Genomic DNA, 17650 nt, shown 5'->3' on the forward strand with positions numbered 1-17650 from the left:
TTAGTACCCCTGCCAAAAAAAAACTCAAAAGGAGTTCAGAAAAGCCAGACATGACTTAAAAATGATCAACCAATATCCAAATTATACTACTAAGCAGTGGTGATACAGAAAGAAAACAGAGAGAGTCCCTGATCTCAGGGAGCTCCCATTCTAGAGGTGCCAATAAAATTAAAAAAAAATTTCTCTAGTAGTCCTGATAGTTCAGGGCTAAAGCAGATGGCAATTGCATCTTTCAAACTATTTCTTTTAACAAAACAGTCTCATGGTTGAACTATTTGATGGTATCAAGGACTTTGCTGTTGAGAATTTTCTTTTCTGAATTTTCAGCTACTGTAACTGTAGAGGAAGAAGGGGCTGGAGCATCTTCAAGGGGGAGCTGACAAGGAGGTCATGTGTTGAAGGGACCACTGTGAAGCAGGATTGTTGGTCTTAGGGATACTGATGTTCTAAGGCTCTTGGATTTACTGGTCAGGAGCATTTAGTTGGCGATTGGTACTAGTGGTGGTCGGCAACATCTCTCCAAGGGGAGATGGCTTTCAAGATGGTTTGGCACCTGCTACCTCTTATCCTTCCCTCAGATTGTCATGTTATCTCAACTAGACTGGTTTGCCTGCCCAGTGAATTCCCCTCAACGATTGCTCTCGGGTCCAATCTGGAAGCTGGGCTATTTGCCTAAGGGTACTGTTACTCTCAGGACACACAGAGTTCTGGGATAGCTTTACAAGAGTCTGAGTGGCAGTAGTTATTTGATTCACTTGGCCTATCTCCTGTCCATGCTTCAGGGAGAAGAGTGCTTTAACAAGACTAATTTGCCTAATAGGGGTAAGCAAAATAAACGAAATTGCAAGAAACACCAATTTGTTTTCAATAATTGTTGTCCATAATGAAAATCATTAAGTTATGATTCACCAACCTGGATGATATATGCCAGGATATTGCAAAAATCAGCATACTTCCATTCAGAAAATCACAGGGTTACATCATGGTGACCTCTGACTTTCATGTCTATCAATGGCACAGTAGCTTCCCTGGTGGGATAGCCTTTCTAAGAGCCCCTTCAGCAGTCTTTCCTTCAAGAGCCAGTCTGAAATGACAGAGGAGTGGGGAAGTGTTCTCTTTCATTGAAGCAAGCCACTGCATTCCTTCCTGACCACCAAGGGACCCAGGCCACCATTGATGTCCAGCCCCAGGCTGCTTCCTCAGGGAGCCTCCGCCATGTCATGGCTTGGAGGGGCCCTTAGACTGGCAGGTACCGTACAACCTCTCTCCCGGGCTCCTTTCATTTAGAAGCTACTTGCTCTGTAGTGGCCGAGGCTAACCCAAATGGGCTGTAGTTATTGTTTTAGAGTCCCATGCTTTGTTTGATTTGCTCAAGTGCATTCTTTAGATTAAATGGGCTTTTTTTCCTCTTCTTGTTCTGTTGATATGTCTGTGATATTGTATTTCTTCCATTTTTAGGTGATTACGGATAGAACAACCCAACTGAAGAATACCCAACAGAGAAACAACCTATTCTGCTCTTGGAAAAATATTTTATGAAGTACAAATTTATGAAAAAGCCAAACTTTGAGGGGCTTTATAATTCCTAGGGGAGTTGACTTCGAAAAGTGATGCTGCATTCTCCCTGAGTTGGTTCAGGTTACTCCTTCAAGTGTGAAGATGTTTGCCAAACAGTCCACTCCAATGTATTCTCTACATCCTTATGTATAGATTAAGAAGTCAAGGGCCTCCTTAGATAGAGCTAAAATCATGATGGTACAACCAGTAGCATGCACCAGATCACCAGGATTTAGAGGATACAAAGATTCTACATTTTCACTTATCCAGAAACAGCCCAATGAGTAAAAATTCTTTAAAATAGGACATAATCAAGTCTATCACCTCATCTGTGAACTACTATAGTAACTCATTCATTCTCATATTAAAATGAATTAACCTTAATTACTCTTATATTATTTTTACACCACTAATTGCAAAGATGATCTGAGACCATAGGTCCCCATTGCTAGTTGCAGCTTTGTTCCTCAGAATCACATTCCAACAAAATACAGGTGGCATCTCTCTGCCCTTAGTATAAGTGAGAAGACTCCCTACCATGAACTTCTCCTAAGGCCCTCTACCCTTAGATTTCAATTTTAATTCTTAACACTTACCATTCTCTCAGCTGAATGGATCAGATTCCCCACCATCCATCCCTATTCCTCCAACAGGATGTGAAATGGTGATTCCTTGCTGATTTAGATTTGCACTCTGTACCTGGGGGGGAAAGAAGTCCTGAATTCAATTATTGTCTCAGACACTTAATATCTGGGTGACCATGGGAAACTCATTAACTTCTGAACTTCAGTTTGTAAAATGTGGATAATAATTGTAAATGTAGTATAGAGATTTGTTATAAGGTTCAAATAAGAAAAAATATGTAAATTACTTTGCAAATATAAAGTGCTCTACCAATGTCACTAGGTTCCGACTCCTTCTTTGCTAATATTTTTATTTTATTTATTTTCTAATTTTTGTTCAACAGCAGAAAGTTGGTTTTTGTTTGATTTTTTTTTACAATGATGGCTTTGCCAACATAATTTAAGATCCGGCAAGTTTCAATTGCTTTTTATTTTTCATAATCTCTCTAGATACATTTGACTTTTTGTTCCTCATTTTATGAATTTTGTTATTTTATGTAGTCTTCTGACATTTCATTTATTATGAGTGATATAGAACTGAATTTATAATTGCTTAATATTGTTATCTTTACTCTACTGGGCTGAACTAATCATGTGCCACTAAGATATATCCAATGGTTTAGTTTTAGTTCTACCAGAAATTATCCATAGTTACCTATATGTGTGCCTTACATTTATATTGATAGATTAACTTGTAGATAGTTAATAGCTTACATTTTGATTATGAGTGGTTTTTCTCTATATATTTTGTCCTAGTGATTTGTGAAATTCCTGGTGATTTTTCAGAGTTTATCTAAGAGAGTTGAAATATTTATGATCAAAATATATTAAATAATTTTGCTTTTTTTCTAAATAAATCACAATATTTTCAGCTAAAAGATATCATAGAATCCATATGATTTTTAGGATACAAATAGTGATAATTCATTTAATTTCTTTCCTTGCCTTTGTTTTAGATCTTTGAGAAATAATACAGTAAGTAAGTTAGGTGTGTTTTCTGCCATTACTATAGTGGGAAAGGTTCCAAAGTTCCTTTATTATCTAATGATGCCAAATTTTGATTCAGGGAAATGTTATTTGTATTGCTGAGACAAAAAATTTCCAAATGATATTATATTTTGGTTTTTTGTGCATAAATTTTTATTACTACATGATTTTATTTTAATGCAGATGTGATTTAGTGTACTAATTTTCTTAACATGGCACTATCTCCCCATTTGTGGTATAAGTCCAACACATAATGAATAATGAATGAATAATCAATAATGAATCTAACAATTCTATTGTTTTGATTCCTTCTATAAGTCTGAAATGTACTTAATGTATATATAATTTTTGTATGTACACAAACATGCAGGATGCATATGGTTGTATTATGCATTTTATTTAATTCTTTGCATGAAATTTAATTGATAATACTTTTTTTCTAATTCTCTGAATTTTTCTTATCTTTCTGAATATTATTACTAAACCACTGGCAGTGATGCATTTGAAAGATTGTGGAAAACAGGAAAGATAGCATAAGAATACAGAAGGAAAAAAATATTCCCTTGATTTTCAAAAAGAAGAAGTCAGTGAGGGTCTTTGTACTAAGGGATAATGAGTTTAATTTCGCTTCCTGACAAAACACTAGAAAGTATTATTAAAGGGATAGTTTTTGAACATCAAAAAAAAGGAAACAGGGCAAGAATGGATTGTACCAGATTAACTTTATTGCCATTGTTTCTAAGCCTGATAATGTTTAGTATTGCCCAGAAAATGATTTTACAATCCAGCTTATATCTCTCTTAAATTTCAGCATATCATGTTCTAACTCCTGTCCTTTCCAATTTTTGTCAAAAAAGTTTGTGGGATTCCAGTTATTTAAGGCAATGGGGTTAAGTGACTTGCCCAAGGTCACAGAGCTAGGCAATTTGTAAATGTGAGGTCACATTTGAACTCAGGTCCTCCTGACTCCAGGGTCGGCGCTCTAGTCAGTACACCACCTAGCTGTCCCCCAAGTATTATTTTTAATTATGTGAGGATCCCCCAAGATATTTTTCTTATCATAATTTTTGTTTGTCTTTCTAGTCTTGAAATTTACCAATTATTTGCCTAAGACATTGGATTTAATAATCATTTCCTTGGATATCTGGTAAATTATATCTATCTGAAATCTTTCAAAATCTACCTATTTAATATTTCTTAAGAATTATCTTTATGCTTTCTTGAAATGTAATGGTAGACTTTCTTTTATAACAAAGATAAATGATATTTTTTCCAATTACATGTAAAATTTTTAACATTAATTTTTTAAGAGTTCCAAATTCTCTCTCCTTTCACCCTTCCCTGATAAGGCAAACAATTTAATATAGACTATATATGTGCTATCATGCAAAATGCATTTCTACATATTAACCACCCTGTGAAAGAAAAGACCAACAAAAAAGCCCAAACAACAAAAAATAAAAAACCTAAAACCAAGAAAAATAAGATTAAATATTAATAAAAATATTAAAAAAATAAAAAAATATTTTAAAATATGCTTTGATCTACATTAGACTATCCATTCTTTCTTTGAGATGGAGAGAATTTGCTATTTTAAGTCCTTCAGAATTGTCTTGGATCAGTGTACTGTTGAGAATAGATAAGTCATTCACAATTGATTGTCATACAATATTGCTATTTCTTTGTACAATGGTTCTGGTTCTGCTCATTTCACCTTTTACCAGTTCATATAGGTCATTTCAGGTTTTTCTAAAACTTATTCATCATTTTTATAGCATAATAATATTTCATTACAATCATTTTAACAATTTCCTCCTTTATGAGCATCCCCTCAATTTTCAATTCGTTGCCACCAAGAAAAAGAACTGCTAGAAATATCTTGGTACATATAGGTCCTTTCTTTTTTTCTTTGATCTCTTTAGAATATAGAGCTAGTAGTGGTATCACTGGGTCAAAGTGTATGCACAGTTTTATAGTTCTTTAGGCACAATTCCAAATTGCTCTCTAAAACAGTTGAATAAGTTCACAACTCCACTAATAGTTCATTAGTGTTTTAATTTTTCCTTATTCTCTCCATTCATCATTTTCCTTTTCTAATTAATCTGCTGTGTCGTGGTACTTCAGAGTTGTTTTAATTTGCATTTCTCTAATCAATAGTATATTTAAAGCATTTTTAAAAATATGATTATAGATAGCTTTGATTTCTTCTTCAGAAAAATTGCCTTGTCATATTCTTTGACCATTTTGTCAATTGGGGAATGACTTGTATTCTTATAGATTTGACTCAATTTTCTCTATATCTAAAAAATGAGACCTTTAACAGAGAAACTTAATGTAAATTTTTCCCCTCAGTCATTCTAATCTTGACTATTGGATTTGTTTATATAAAACTCTTTTACTTCAATGTAATAAAAACTATACATTTTACTTCCCATTATGCTCCTCTATCTCCTGATTTGGTTATAATTCATCCCTTTAACTACAAATCTGACAGAAAAGATATTCCATTCTCCCCTATTTGGTTTACAATATCTCCCTCTGTGTCAAAATCATGTACCTATTTTGGCCTTATCTTGAAAGATTGTGTGAGATGTTGGCCTATACTTAGTTTCTACCAAATTACTTTCCATTTTTTCCAATAATTTTTGTCAAATATCTAGCTCTTCCCTAAATTCTTGGATCTTTGCATTTATGAAATTCTCTTAATATTCTTTTTCCATTTCCTTTTAAAAACATAAACCTAACAATTTTTACCTTTGATATATTGTTTTTGTCTGCATCATTTAAAATTCTTTTTATATTTGAAAATTTTATTGTTTTAAATATTTTGCTTCTGCTGTTTCTTCTTCCATTAAGTCTTCTAATAAAATTATTTAACTTTTCATTTAATCTATTATTTTGTTTAATTCTTCCTTGGATATTTATAACCTTTTAAGTGACATCTTCACCTGAACTTCCTTGATTACAGTTTTTTTTCCCGCTCATTTCATTTCTTCTTTAATTACTTCCACTATGATTATAATAATTCTGTTGTTGTTTGAGAAAATTCTTTTTTCTGATTCTGCTGATGTTATTTCTCTGATTTTTTCCCAACATCTTTTTCTCCACTTGTCTTAATCTGTATTATTTATTTTTCATTGCCAGAGAAATTTTCTTGATTTGTTCATTTCTTTTAGTGTTTTAAAAAGTTTCCTGTGAGAATTTCTGGTATTTGTCTTGATGACCTTTCTTTATTTTCTTCTGATAGTGACATTTGTGATAGGTTCTAGAGGGGAATATTGAATAGTTGAGGGCTCTTGGAATTCCTTGCCTCACCATCTTCCTGTAAATTCCTTTGTTGTCCTATTTTCCCCTGTTAATATTAACCCCCCCCTTAAAAAAATACTTGGCTGGTTGCTAGCCTTCTGTCCTTTTGCTATGAGTGTTTTCAAAAGCTTTTAACACTTAAATCTTTGTGGCTTCCCAATGCCAAAAGTTATTTTACAGAGGGCTTTGGTTTCCTCAAAAGATTTAGCAAAAAAGAAAAGAAGTACAAGAGAGAGGGGGGAAAGCAGCTCCGAAAAAGGAAAAAGAAACTGCAGTGAGAATCCCCCAAACTTCCAAGACTACTAGTCTGTTAAGCAAGGATAAAGAAAAACAAAAAACAGCATAAAGCAAAGCTTTACTGTGAGGATCAAATGAGATAAAATTCATGAGGAAAAAAGGGACTGGCAGATAAGTAGGTGCCAGAGAAATGCTTATTCCCCTTTCCTTCCATTTCCAAGAGGTTTAATTTGTAAGCCATTTCCCATTGCAGCTCTTCTAAATCAGTCAGAAAGCATTTATTTTATTTCATAGCATTTTTCCAATTATATACAAAGACAATTTTGGAGCTTTTACAAGATTCTGAGATCCAAATTTTCCCCCCTTCCCACCCCTCCTCTCTTCCTAAAATAAGCAATTTATATAGATTGTCTTTGAAATCATGTAAAACTTATTTCCATATTAACCTAACCACATGTGTGAAAGAAGAAACAGACCAAAAGGAAAAAATGAAGACATGAAAATAGTATGCTGTGAACTGCATTTAGAGGCTATCGGTTCTATGTCTGGAGAGTGGAGAGCATTTTGCATCATGAGTCCTTTAGAATGATCTTGGATCATTGTACTGTTGAGAAGAGCTAGGTCCTTCACAGTTGATCATTCTACAATGTCACTGATCCTTCTACTCTAAGGCTGGTTCTTTATTGATTACATTAGGCTGATAGATGTCATCATTGCCTGCGAATGGTATTCTGTTTCTGCTGATTTTACTTTGCATCAGCTTGTACAAGTCTTTCCAGGTTTTTCTGGAATCTATTTGCACATCATTTCTTATTGCACAATAGTATTCCATTACATGTTCAGTCAATGCCCATTGATGAGCACCCCCTCGATTTATTTTTTTTAGTTATTTTTTTTTTTGGCAAGGCAATGGTATTAAGTGGCTTGCTCAAGGCCACACAGCTAGGTAATTATTAAGTGTCTGAGGCTGGATTTGAACTCAGGTACTCCTGACTCCAGGGCTGGTACTCTATCCACTGTGCCACCTAGCCACCCCACCCCCTCAATTTCCAATATTTTGTCACCTCAAAAAAGCTTCAACGAGCATTTGTTGAATTCTAACTATTTGCCAGGCATTCTGCTTAGCACTGCATATACAAATGTAATAATGATGATGATACCTGACATTCGTAAAACTCTTATTTTGTGTTAAGCCCTAAGTTCAGCCTTTTACAATTATTATTAAATTTGATTCTCACAACAGTTCTAGGAGTAGGTACTATATTATCCTTTCCTTCTTACAGATAAGAAAACTGAGGGAAAGGTTAAGTGACTTGCCCAGGGTTACACAGCTTATGTCTGTGAACAGATTTGAATTCAGGTCTTCTTGACTTTGAACAGGTAAGCGGCATCTTGGATAAGACCAGTTTTATGGGACTCAGGAAGACTTGTTTTTCTGAGTTCAAATCTAGTCTCAGATACTCACTAGTTATGTGACCTTGGGAAAGTCACATAACTTTGCTTGCATTAGTTTAATCATCTATAAAATGAGCTGGAAAAGGAAATGACAAGTCACTTCTGCCAAGAAAACTTCAAATGGAGTCACAAGGAGTCAGACATGACAGACCACATAAACTTTCTGACTAGACCCAGAGCTGTACCCATTCTGCTATCTACCTGTTTGATCCTTTTTCACAAGCACCTAATGAAGATCTTGGGCTCACTATTGTCATCTTTCTTGGGGAAGTTAACATTAATATTCAGGTCTCTTAGACTTCTAAAACCACATCAATAAAAAGAACATTTATTTTTAGTTTATTCACTGGCAGTAGATGAATCCAAAGTTCAGCAGAAAGCATTAAATGAATATATAGCATTGTTGTTTGAAATGATTAAAAATGGAATATATAGAAACAATAAATGAGAGAAGCTAATTGAGTTCTAGGGAGACCTAGACAGCAAAGCTATACTAGTAGGGGACCTCAACCTCCTTCTCTCAGAATTGGATAAATCCTACCACAAAACAATCAAGAAGGAAATTAAGAAGATGAATAGAATTTTAGAAAAGTTAGATGTGATAGAATTCTGGAGAAAATTGAATAGGGAAAGAAAGGAATATACCTTCTCTGTGATACATGGCACTTTTATAAAGATTGGTCATGTATTAGGATATAAAAATCTCACTCAAATGCAGAAAGAAATATTAAATGTATCCTTTTTTTCAGATCATGATATAACAAAATTACATGCAATAAAAGGAAATGGAAAAAATAACTTAAAATTAATTGGAAATTTAAATAACATAATTTTAAAGAATGAGTGGATCAAATAACAAATCATAGATATTATCAACAATTTCCTCTGAGACAATGATAATAATAAGTCATCAAACTTGTAGGATGCAGCCAAAGCAGTTATTAAGGGAAAATATTATATCTCTAAATGCTTATATGAATAAAATGGAGAAAGAGGAGATCCAATAATGGTCACTCAACTAAAAAAGTTGAAAAAAAATAAAAATTACCAATTAAATACCAGATTAGAACTTCTGAAACTCAAAGGGGAAATTTAAAAAAAAAACACCTAAAATTAAGAAAAGCATTGAACTAATAAAACCAGGAGTTAGTATTGGGTGGGGGGAACACCAATGAAATAGATAAACCTTTGGTTAATCTGATTTTTAAAAAAGAAGAAAAAAAATACCAGTGTCAGAAATTAAAAGGGTGAACTACCTACCACCAATGAGGAGGAAATTAAAGTAATAATTCAGAGCTATTTTGCCCAATTGTAGGCCAACAAATCTGACAATATAAGTGCCTTCAATGAATATTTACAAAAATATAAACTGCCTAGATTATCAGAAGATGAAATAAAATACCTAAATAACCCTATTTCAGTAAAAAAAAAAAAGAAATTGAAGAAAAAACAATAAATTCCCTAAGAAAAAAGCTTTAGGTCTAGATGGATTCACAAGTGAATTCTACTAAACATTTAATAATAATTAATTCTTTTCTATAAACTATTTGAAAAAAATTAAAGAATTTCTGCCAAATTCCTTTTATGACACCAACATGGGGCTGATACCTAAACCAGGAAGAGCTGAAAGAAACAAAGATCAATCTCCCTAATGAATATTGATGCAAATACTTTAGCAAAGACATTACAACAAGTTTTTATTAGGAGGTTACACTATAATCAGAATTTATATGAGGTAGGCAGGAATGATTCAACATTAGTGAAACAATTAGACTAATTGACCGTATCAATTTCAAAATTTAAAAAAATCATGTGATTATCTCAATGATGCTGAAAAAACCCTTCTCAAAATATAGCACCCATTGCTATTAAAAACACTAAAGAGCATAAGAATGAATGGAGTTTTCCTAAGAATGATAAGCAGTATCTATCTAAAACCACCAGCAAACAATATTTGTAATGGGGTTAAACTATCAGCATTTCCAATAAAATGAAGGGTGAAACCACTTCTATCACCATTATTATTCAATATTATATTAGAAATGTTAGCTTTAGTGCTTGCTTTGGAAGCACATACACTACAACTAGAAATGTTAGCTTTAGTGCTTGCTTTGGAAGCACATACACTACAACTAGAAATGTTAGCTTTAGTGCTTGCTTTGGAAGCACATACACTACAACTAGAAATGTTAGCTTTAGTGCTTGCTTTGGAAGCACATACACTAAAACTGGAATGATATACAGAAGATTAGCATGACCCATGTGCAAGGCTGACGTGCAAATGCATGAAGCAGTCCATATTTTTGGAAAAACCAATAAAATACTTACATAAACTTTATATATAATTTATAATTATATATAATAAACCAATAAAAAGAAATGTTAGTTTTAGTAATAAGACAAGAAAAAGAAAGTAAAGGAATTAGAATAGGCAATAAGTAAACAGAACTCTCATTCTTCACAAATGATAATGATGGTATACTAAAAGAACTTGAGAAAATCATCTAAAAAACTACTTAAAGCAATGAACAACTTTAGCAACATAAACCTAGGCCTTCTAAATTCCCCCATCTGACATCGCATCAATTGCCTCCATTGCTGTTTCCGACCCATTTTTATGTAGACTGCCATTAAGTTGAATTAAAGGACTCTAAAGATAGATAAAAGCAGTTTTCTTTGAGGAACCTACTTTATCACCAGTGCAATTTAAGGGACAATGTTAGAGTCTGCCTCTGCTCAGACACAGGCAGAAATAACACCAGGAAGCTTGAGGCTGTGGGAGCACGCCATTATTCACAGGACTTCCCCAGGTTGAGCTAATAAATGTGAAAGGATACTCGACACTGCTTTAGAGACTCAGTGGAAGAAACTAGCCTTTCTGGGTATGGAAGGAAACTTATGAAATAAATGAATTGAGTGTGTTCACAAGAAGAAAGAATGAGTAAAATGGGAGAGAGCCTTTGTGGGGAAAGGAGAGAGCAGGTTTGGCATCCCAAAGGGTGGGATGAGTGAATTTGAGGTTGTGGAGCCTGGTGAAGATGGCTCCAGCAGGCAGAGTGGGCTTGGGATGAACAGAAGTTATATGATGTGGCAGGAGAGCTAGGTTGTGTACATCCTGGTCCTGGTCTCCCCTGCCATCCAACAACAAAGTCAGCTATGGCTTACCACGATTTACAACCTGATCAGATTCTGCATCAAGGTCCCCATCTGACAAATTCAATGATTCCTACAGTCTTTGATTAAAAAAGATAATATACAAGTGTGGTTTGGGGGCGCAGAGGGGAAGAACATAGAACATCTAGCCTTAATTCTACAGTTATGTGATATAACTACAGGTTGGGTCCAGGGCAGCCATTGGCTCCATGATGGACAGACTGAACGTGAGGGTTGAATTTCCTATGTCAGTTTAAGGAATGAAAGTTCCCAGGTCTACTTTAAGGGGGAGACTAATCTGCAGCACAAGTTTCAAGACATTTTTGGAAGTGAAAATGATCAACAGAATAAAGAAAACAAAAGAAATAGAAATGACTGAAGGAAGCCTTCAGGGGAGCTGAGGAATACAGACGTACTTGGAAACCAAGAGTACTTTAGGATAAAAAGTTAAATTTCTTACTGGCAAAATATCTCAGTACACAATCAAATTTAATGAAAATGTTTAAAAAAAAGAAAGAAAACCCAGAAGAGATGGTTCCATTTGTATGATCTTTTTAACTGTTCCTTCTTCCTTGAAGCATAAAAGAGAAATATAGATAATGAGTTTCCTAATTAGGCAGAGGAATAGATACTTTTGTCAAAATCTCCATTGTTCTGTGGTGTTGGATTCTTCATGAGTCCATTTGTGGTTTCCTTGGCAGAGATATTAAAGTGGTTTGCCATTTTCTTCTCCAGCTCATTTTGCAGATGAGGAAACTGAGGCAAAGAGAGTTAAGGGACTTACCCAGGGTCATGCAGCTAGTACATGTCTAAAGTTGGAGACAAAGCTAAATTTTTCTGACTCCAGATCCAATACTCTATCTTCTTTGGCACTTGGCTTGTCAAAGAAAACTGATTTATGGGATGTGATCTTGTATTTACAAAAAAAAAAGAATACAACTAGATAAATAAAAAGGACCCAAGCAAAGTGCTAATGTCTGGAATTCCAAATAAAAAGGCAATCCCTACTCCAAGGAGCTTATATTCTAATGGGAAAACTTCACATGGAAGGGAGTGGTAGCCCCAGTGGAACACTTTGGAAAGACAAAATTACATATATGGTAGAGAGATTTGGCAAAGGGGAGCAGACCGATGCTCCATTGAATCATGGCTCCAGACCCAAATGATGATGTATGTGCTTCTTTCTTGAAGAAGACCAAGGCATCAGGGAGGTGATGCCATGACAAGCATGTGAACTGAATTTGAGTGGGGTGGGGCTGTGTTAAGTCACCAGATAAGAATCAGGACAGCTAGAGGTGGGCCTGGATGTGAAGCCATCAGGGGTAAGTGACTTTCCCAAGGTCACACAGCTAGGAAGTATCTGAGGTCAGATTTAAACAATATCAAGTGCTAGTGTTCCATCCACTGTACCATCTAGCTGCCCTCTAGATCCAAAGAGCAGAACAGGGAAGGGTTATGGAGAAGAGAAAAAGGAGGGATTTTTGAAATTGCCACCAAGGTCCATCCATGCCTATAGTTCTGTTTCTATTTGATATATCTTATGGAAGAAGAGAATTTTAAGAAGTACCAGTTTTAATTCAGTCCTAGAAAAAATATTGCTTGAATATTAAGGAACAATGATTCTCACCTAGATCCTATGCTGTACTGCTACTGGAAAAAAAATTGTAAAGGAATCCCTGTAAACCTTTTCTTAAGCAAAAAAGGCATCAATAAAAACCTACACAAATAAACCTTGGTTCTTGAACCTGGTCCTCTCCCTGCACCTTTCCTTCTCATAGCAGGATACTTCAGTTCATTTTTTAAAAAAATAAGCATAGTTACTGTATTTCGGAGCTGACTTCTGGAAATACAAAGTCAAAAAATGAAACAAACCTCCCTGCCCTGGAGGAGATGGCTTTCTCCAGACTTTGCTACAAGGGTATCAGCCTTATTGTTTCTAATTGGGTCGAGAGTGAACCTGATGGTGAGGCTAGCCATGGAGTCCCTTAGTAGCAGGCAGCTTTCTGTCAGTGGGTTCTGCTCTAGAGGCATCAACTCTACAAGGAAGGGTCATATTTGATCTTGTCTACAGAATGCTGGTAAACAATAAATATTGCTTCCTGCTGAGAAGGCGGAATAGGCTATTTGGGATGAGTTCCTGCTGACTAGTGAAAATGGAATGTTTGCAGAGGTTGGCTTTGGGGTTTAAGGAGCAGTAACTCATCTGCTGTCGACATTTTCCAAATTCAGTTTTTACTCTAAAGTGTCAACTTCCCTGAATATTCTCCGGCAAAACAGAAAAAAAAACCCCAATGTTCTCACATTTTTTTCTTGGAGTGCATCCGGCCTTGGTCTCTTTGTTTATCTCAACATTTCATAACAAAATTAAGTTATCCAAGAAAAAACTGTCCTCATGCTCTAGACCCTTTATCGTCTTCCATAAGGATATCATTTACTTAAAGTCATGACTTAACTGTCTCCAGGTTATGCCAAAGGGCTTAGCTGATGCTGGAGTATCAAACCTCATGCAGTCTTTCACTTTATAGATGAGGAAGCTTGAAAAGAAGAAAATTATTTAGGATCACAGATTTAAAAAGACTATTAGAGGTCACCTAGACCAATTTCATTTTACAGAGGAGAACTCTGAGGCACAGACAATTTAGCTTAGGATCATAGATTTAGAGAGAAAAGAGAACTGAGGAAGCATTCAGTTCAGCCCACTAATTTAAAAACTGTATTATTGAAGGCTTGAGAGGTTGTAACTTGTCCAAGGTCACAAAGGTAGACATGATGGAGGCAGAATTTGAACCTGCAAATTATGTTCTTTCCACTGTGCCATTTTTTCCTCACACTGACTCAGTCATTTGACTATTAGTCCCAGGCCTTGAATGAATGAATGAGGCATTTATTAAGTGCTTACAATATACAAAAAAGTCTGCTAAGCTATTGGGATACAAAGAGAAAAACTGATAATCCCTTCTCTCAAGGAGCTCACTTTCTAAAGATGGAGACAATACATCTGGAAACTTCTTACTGCAAGTGAGATGACAAATGTACTTGGGTTTCAGTGGCAGAGCAAAGGAGTCACGATGCTTCTTTAATTTTATTTTTCTTGAGAAAATCATAGTTTCTGGTGTTAGATGACCTGACAGGGCTGAGGCCTTTGGTGACCAGAAGTTTCCTTTTTGGATCTCAGATAGTTGTGACTGCAGTTCCTGCTGCAGCAAGTCCAGGGTACATCTCCCCAGGGAGAGCTCTTGACCCTAAGATGGTGGCCAAGGATATTGTGCTCAAGGCCTGGCTATTTCCATGTCTCTTGGGTTCAGAGTGTTGGACTGTCTCCATCAGAGTCTAAGAATGGTGGTCATGGTGTTGTTCGTATTTCTTCTTAGTACACCTTCTTTCTATTTCTCTCCCATGGTACCTTGCTGCCTCAGCCATCTGGCAAACCTGCATTAGGCTTGGTTGCTAATTGGCAGTGAGGGCTGGTCTGTCTGCCACAGGAATTACTTCCCTAGATGATTGATCATGAGAACTGGGCTTGAAGCAATTTTCCATCAGCTTTGGAGTCAAGGAGGTCTGGGTTCAGATTCTGCCTTGAACACTTAATCACTCTAACCATGAAAAAAGTCACCTAACTTCTGTAAGCTGCAGATTTTTTTTTTATAATCTATTAAATGGATCTCACACAGCTGTTTCCGAGACCCTAATGAGTGAATAACTATAAGGAACTAGGAAAAAGGGAGCTCTTATTGCCCACCATGACTTAAGAACGTTTCTCCCTTTGAGCACACATTCCTTTGCAGAATCACAAAATTTTAGTTTTATGGAAACCCAGTCCAAGCCACATGTGAAAAGAATCTTTCATATATCAAATGAATGTTGTCCCCTTTGCTTAAACTCTCTAGGGAGGGAGAACCCACTAACCCCAGAAGCAGCTTTTTCTTCTTTGGAATGACTTGGAAGTCAGGGACATCTGATAATGCAACCTGCCCACATTATTGGCTTGTTTTTAGCTTGTGACTAATGAAAATTCCCAGCTCTTTTCCAAGTGAATTGTTATCAAGTCTTTAATATAAACACACTATTTTAAGTTTATCCTTGTTGTGTTTAATTTTCTTGGCTCCTAGCTCAACGAGCTCACATTGATTTTTGAATCTTCTACTCAGTGAATTGGGTAGCTATCGGGTGGGAGTGAGGGTAGGTTCCTATTTTCCTGCCATCTTTTGTGCCTCTGCTGTAGGACTGAGTTAAAAGTAAACCTCTAATATCCAGGAACCTCCAAGTAATGCATGCCCCAAAGTCACAATCTTTAGTGAATTCCTCCTGATTGTGGGTAATGTTACAGAGATGCTCTGATACGTTTTACTGAGAAGCTTGGGAGTTTCTTGGGAGTCCCTGGGGCAGGCTTAATAATCTTCCAATTCTTTCCAATCCTCCTCCTTCTTGTTGTTGTGAAATTGTTCACTATAGAAATTAGATGAATTTTTAAAAACTCATTAGGGCCCTTGATGGCAAGGATTGGGTCTTTAGTTTCTTTTGTTTGTTTTTTTTATTTTTCATCTTTTTTAATTTTTTTAAAGATTTTATTTATTTTGAGTATTACAAATTCCCCCCAATCTTACTCCCCGCCCCCACAGAAGGCTATTTGCCAGTCATTCCATTGTTTCCATGGTATACATTGATCCAAACTGAGTGTGATGAGAGAGAAATCATATCCTTTAGGAAGAAACATAAAGTATTAGAGATAGAAAGATCAGACACTAAGATATCAGGGTTTTTTCCTAAATTAAAGGAAATAGTCCTTGGTCTTTGTTCAAACTCCACAGTTCTTTCTCTGGACACAGATGGGATTCTCCATTGCAGACAGCCCCAAATTGTCCCCGATTGTTGCCCTGATGGAATGAGTGAGTCCATTAAGGTTGAACATCACCCCCATGTTTCTGTTAGGGTGTACAGTGTTTTTCTGGTTCTGCTCATCTCGCTCAGCATCAGTTCATGCAAATCCCTCCAGGCTTCCCTGAATTCCCCTCCCTCCTGGTTTCTAATAGAACAATAGTGTTCCATGACACACATATACCACAGTTTGTTTAGCCTCTTTTGTAACCCCAGTACTTAAGATATATCTTAGAACATTAATAAATTTTTATTGATTGATATTCATTTTTAAGAAGATATATACAAAGACTAGCTCAGTTTTCCCCCCATTCATCTGCTCAGAAGGGAGAAGAAGTCAAGAAAACTAGAGTAATTTCTGGAGATAGTAGAAACTGCACTGGTTTTGCAGAGAGGGGATGTGACCTCTGACACTCCTTATGTGAGTCTGGACTAATCTTATCTTCTTGGGCTTCAGTTTCTCTTTCATAGAAGAGGGTTGGAGTCAAGTACCTCTGATGTGATGATCTTGTGATCCATTATTGATGGCTAATGGCAGTCTATCTTTCTATTCCCGCCAGTCATCAAGCCTCCACTGCGCCATTTCAAAAGACCAGCATATGCATCTGGCTCCTACGCACCATCTGTTCCAAAGAAAACTGATGAACATCCAGCAAAGTATAAGATGCTCGACCAGAGGACCAAGATAAAAAAGATTCAGAGCATCTCACAGAACTGGAACAGAAAATAAGTCAAAGGAGAAAGAAGAGGCCAATTTGCCTCTTCGAGTTGCCCAGCTGATGGTGGGTATTCTGTGGGAATCTCACAGAGCATGATAGTCATGGGTTAAACCAAAGTGAAGTCTTGATAGTCTTCTTTGGTCACAAACTCTTTGAGATTGATTTTGTTCATGGGGAACAATATTAGGACAGCATCACTATCACCAAAGTTGTCTGCTAATGCACATTTTGTTAGTGCCTTTCTTAGTGTAGTTGGCACCAAATTATTGCTTGCAAAATCCAAATCTTAAAAGATACTTTTCTTCTTTTTCTCTAAACACAAAAGGAACTTCCCAAAAATGATTTAGTGATCATCATATTATAGAAATATAATCTATGAACCTTGCTTCTAATGCTAAAATACTTTTTTTTGCAATAACAGAAAAACTGTCTCTTTAAAGGGGAAAGTGAAGAAGACAGATCAAATAATAATAAAAAAAAGAGGCAGTGTGGTTGTATGGCTAGGGAGCTCACTTCACAGTCATGAAGACTGAGTTCAAGTCTTCCCTCTGATGTTATTGGATATTTGACCCAAGAGAAGTCATTAAGCTCCCAATTCTCTTAAACTCTCAGTTGTGGGAAAGATGTCTAATTGCATTGGTAGAGAAAATTGGCTCATCTTAGGGTTTCTTCAACCAATGAGATCCCAGGTCTAGTCTCTGAGTCCTAAAAAAAATCATAATCTAATATTAGAGAATG

At 35.8% G+C, this 17650-nt stretch overlaps 1 protein-coding gene and 1 non-coding gene across 6 annotated transcripts in view; both read left to right on the forward strand.

Annotated features, from left to right (window-relative positions):
• The window catches only part of PDE1C (phosphodiesterase 1C), a 436829-nt gene extending 419618 nt beyond the window's left edge, over positions 1–17211 (forward strand). For 2 of the 5 annotated variants that reach the window (XM_074198961.1, XM_074198960.1), the window contains exon 19: positions 16754–17205. In XM_074198961.1, coding sequence (XP_074055062.1) covers positions 16754–16923 — 170 coding nt within the window. In that variant the 3' untranslated portion in view covers positions 16924–17205. Of the gene's footprint in view, positions 1–1458; positions 2918–16753 lie in introns of those variants that run through there. The other 3 variants (XM_074198958.1, XM_074198957.1, XM_074198959.1) reach the window with 3 other exon arrangements.
• LOC141496764 (U6 spliceosomal RNA) lies at positions 10364–10470 on the forward strand. Its single transcript, XR_012471160.1, has one exon. It is a non-coding gene; the product is annotated as a U6 spliceosomal RNA (small nuclear RNA).
• Positions 17212–17650: the final 439 nt, after the last annotated feature.

Source organism: Macrotis lagotis, chromosome 8 (assembly GCF_037893015.1).
Source record: "Macrotis lagotis isolate mMagLag1 chromosome 8, bilby.v1.9.chrom.fasta, whole genome shotgun sequence".
Taxonomy (NCBI): domain Eukaryota; kingdom Metazoa; phylum Chordata; class Mammalia; order Peramelemorphia; family Peramelidae; genus Macrotis; species Macrotis lagotis.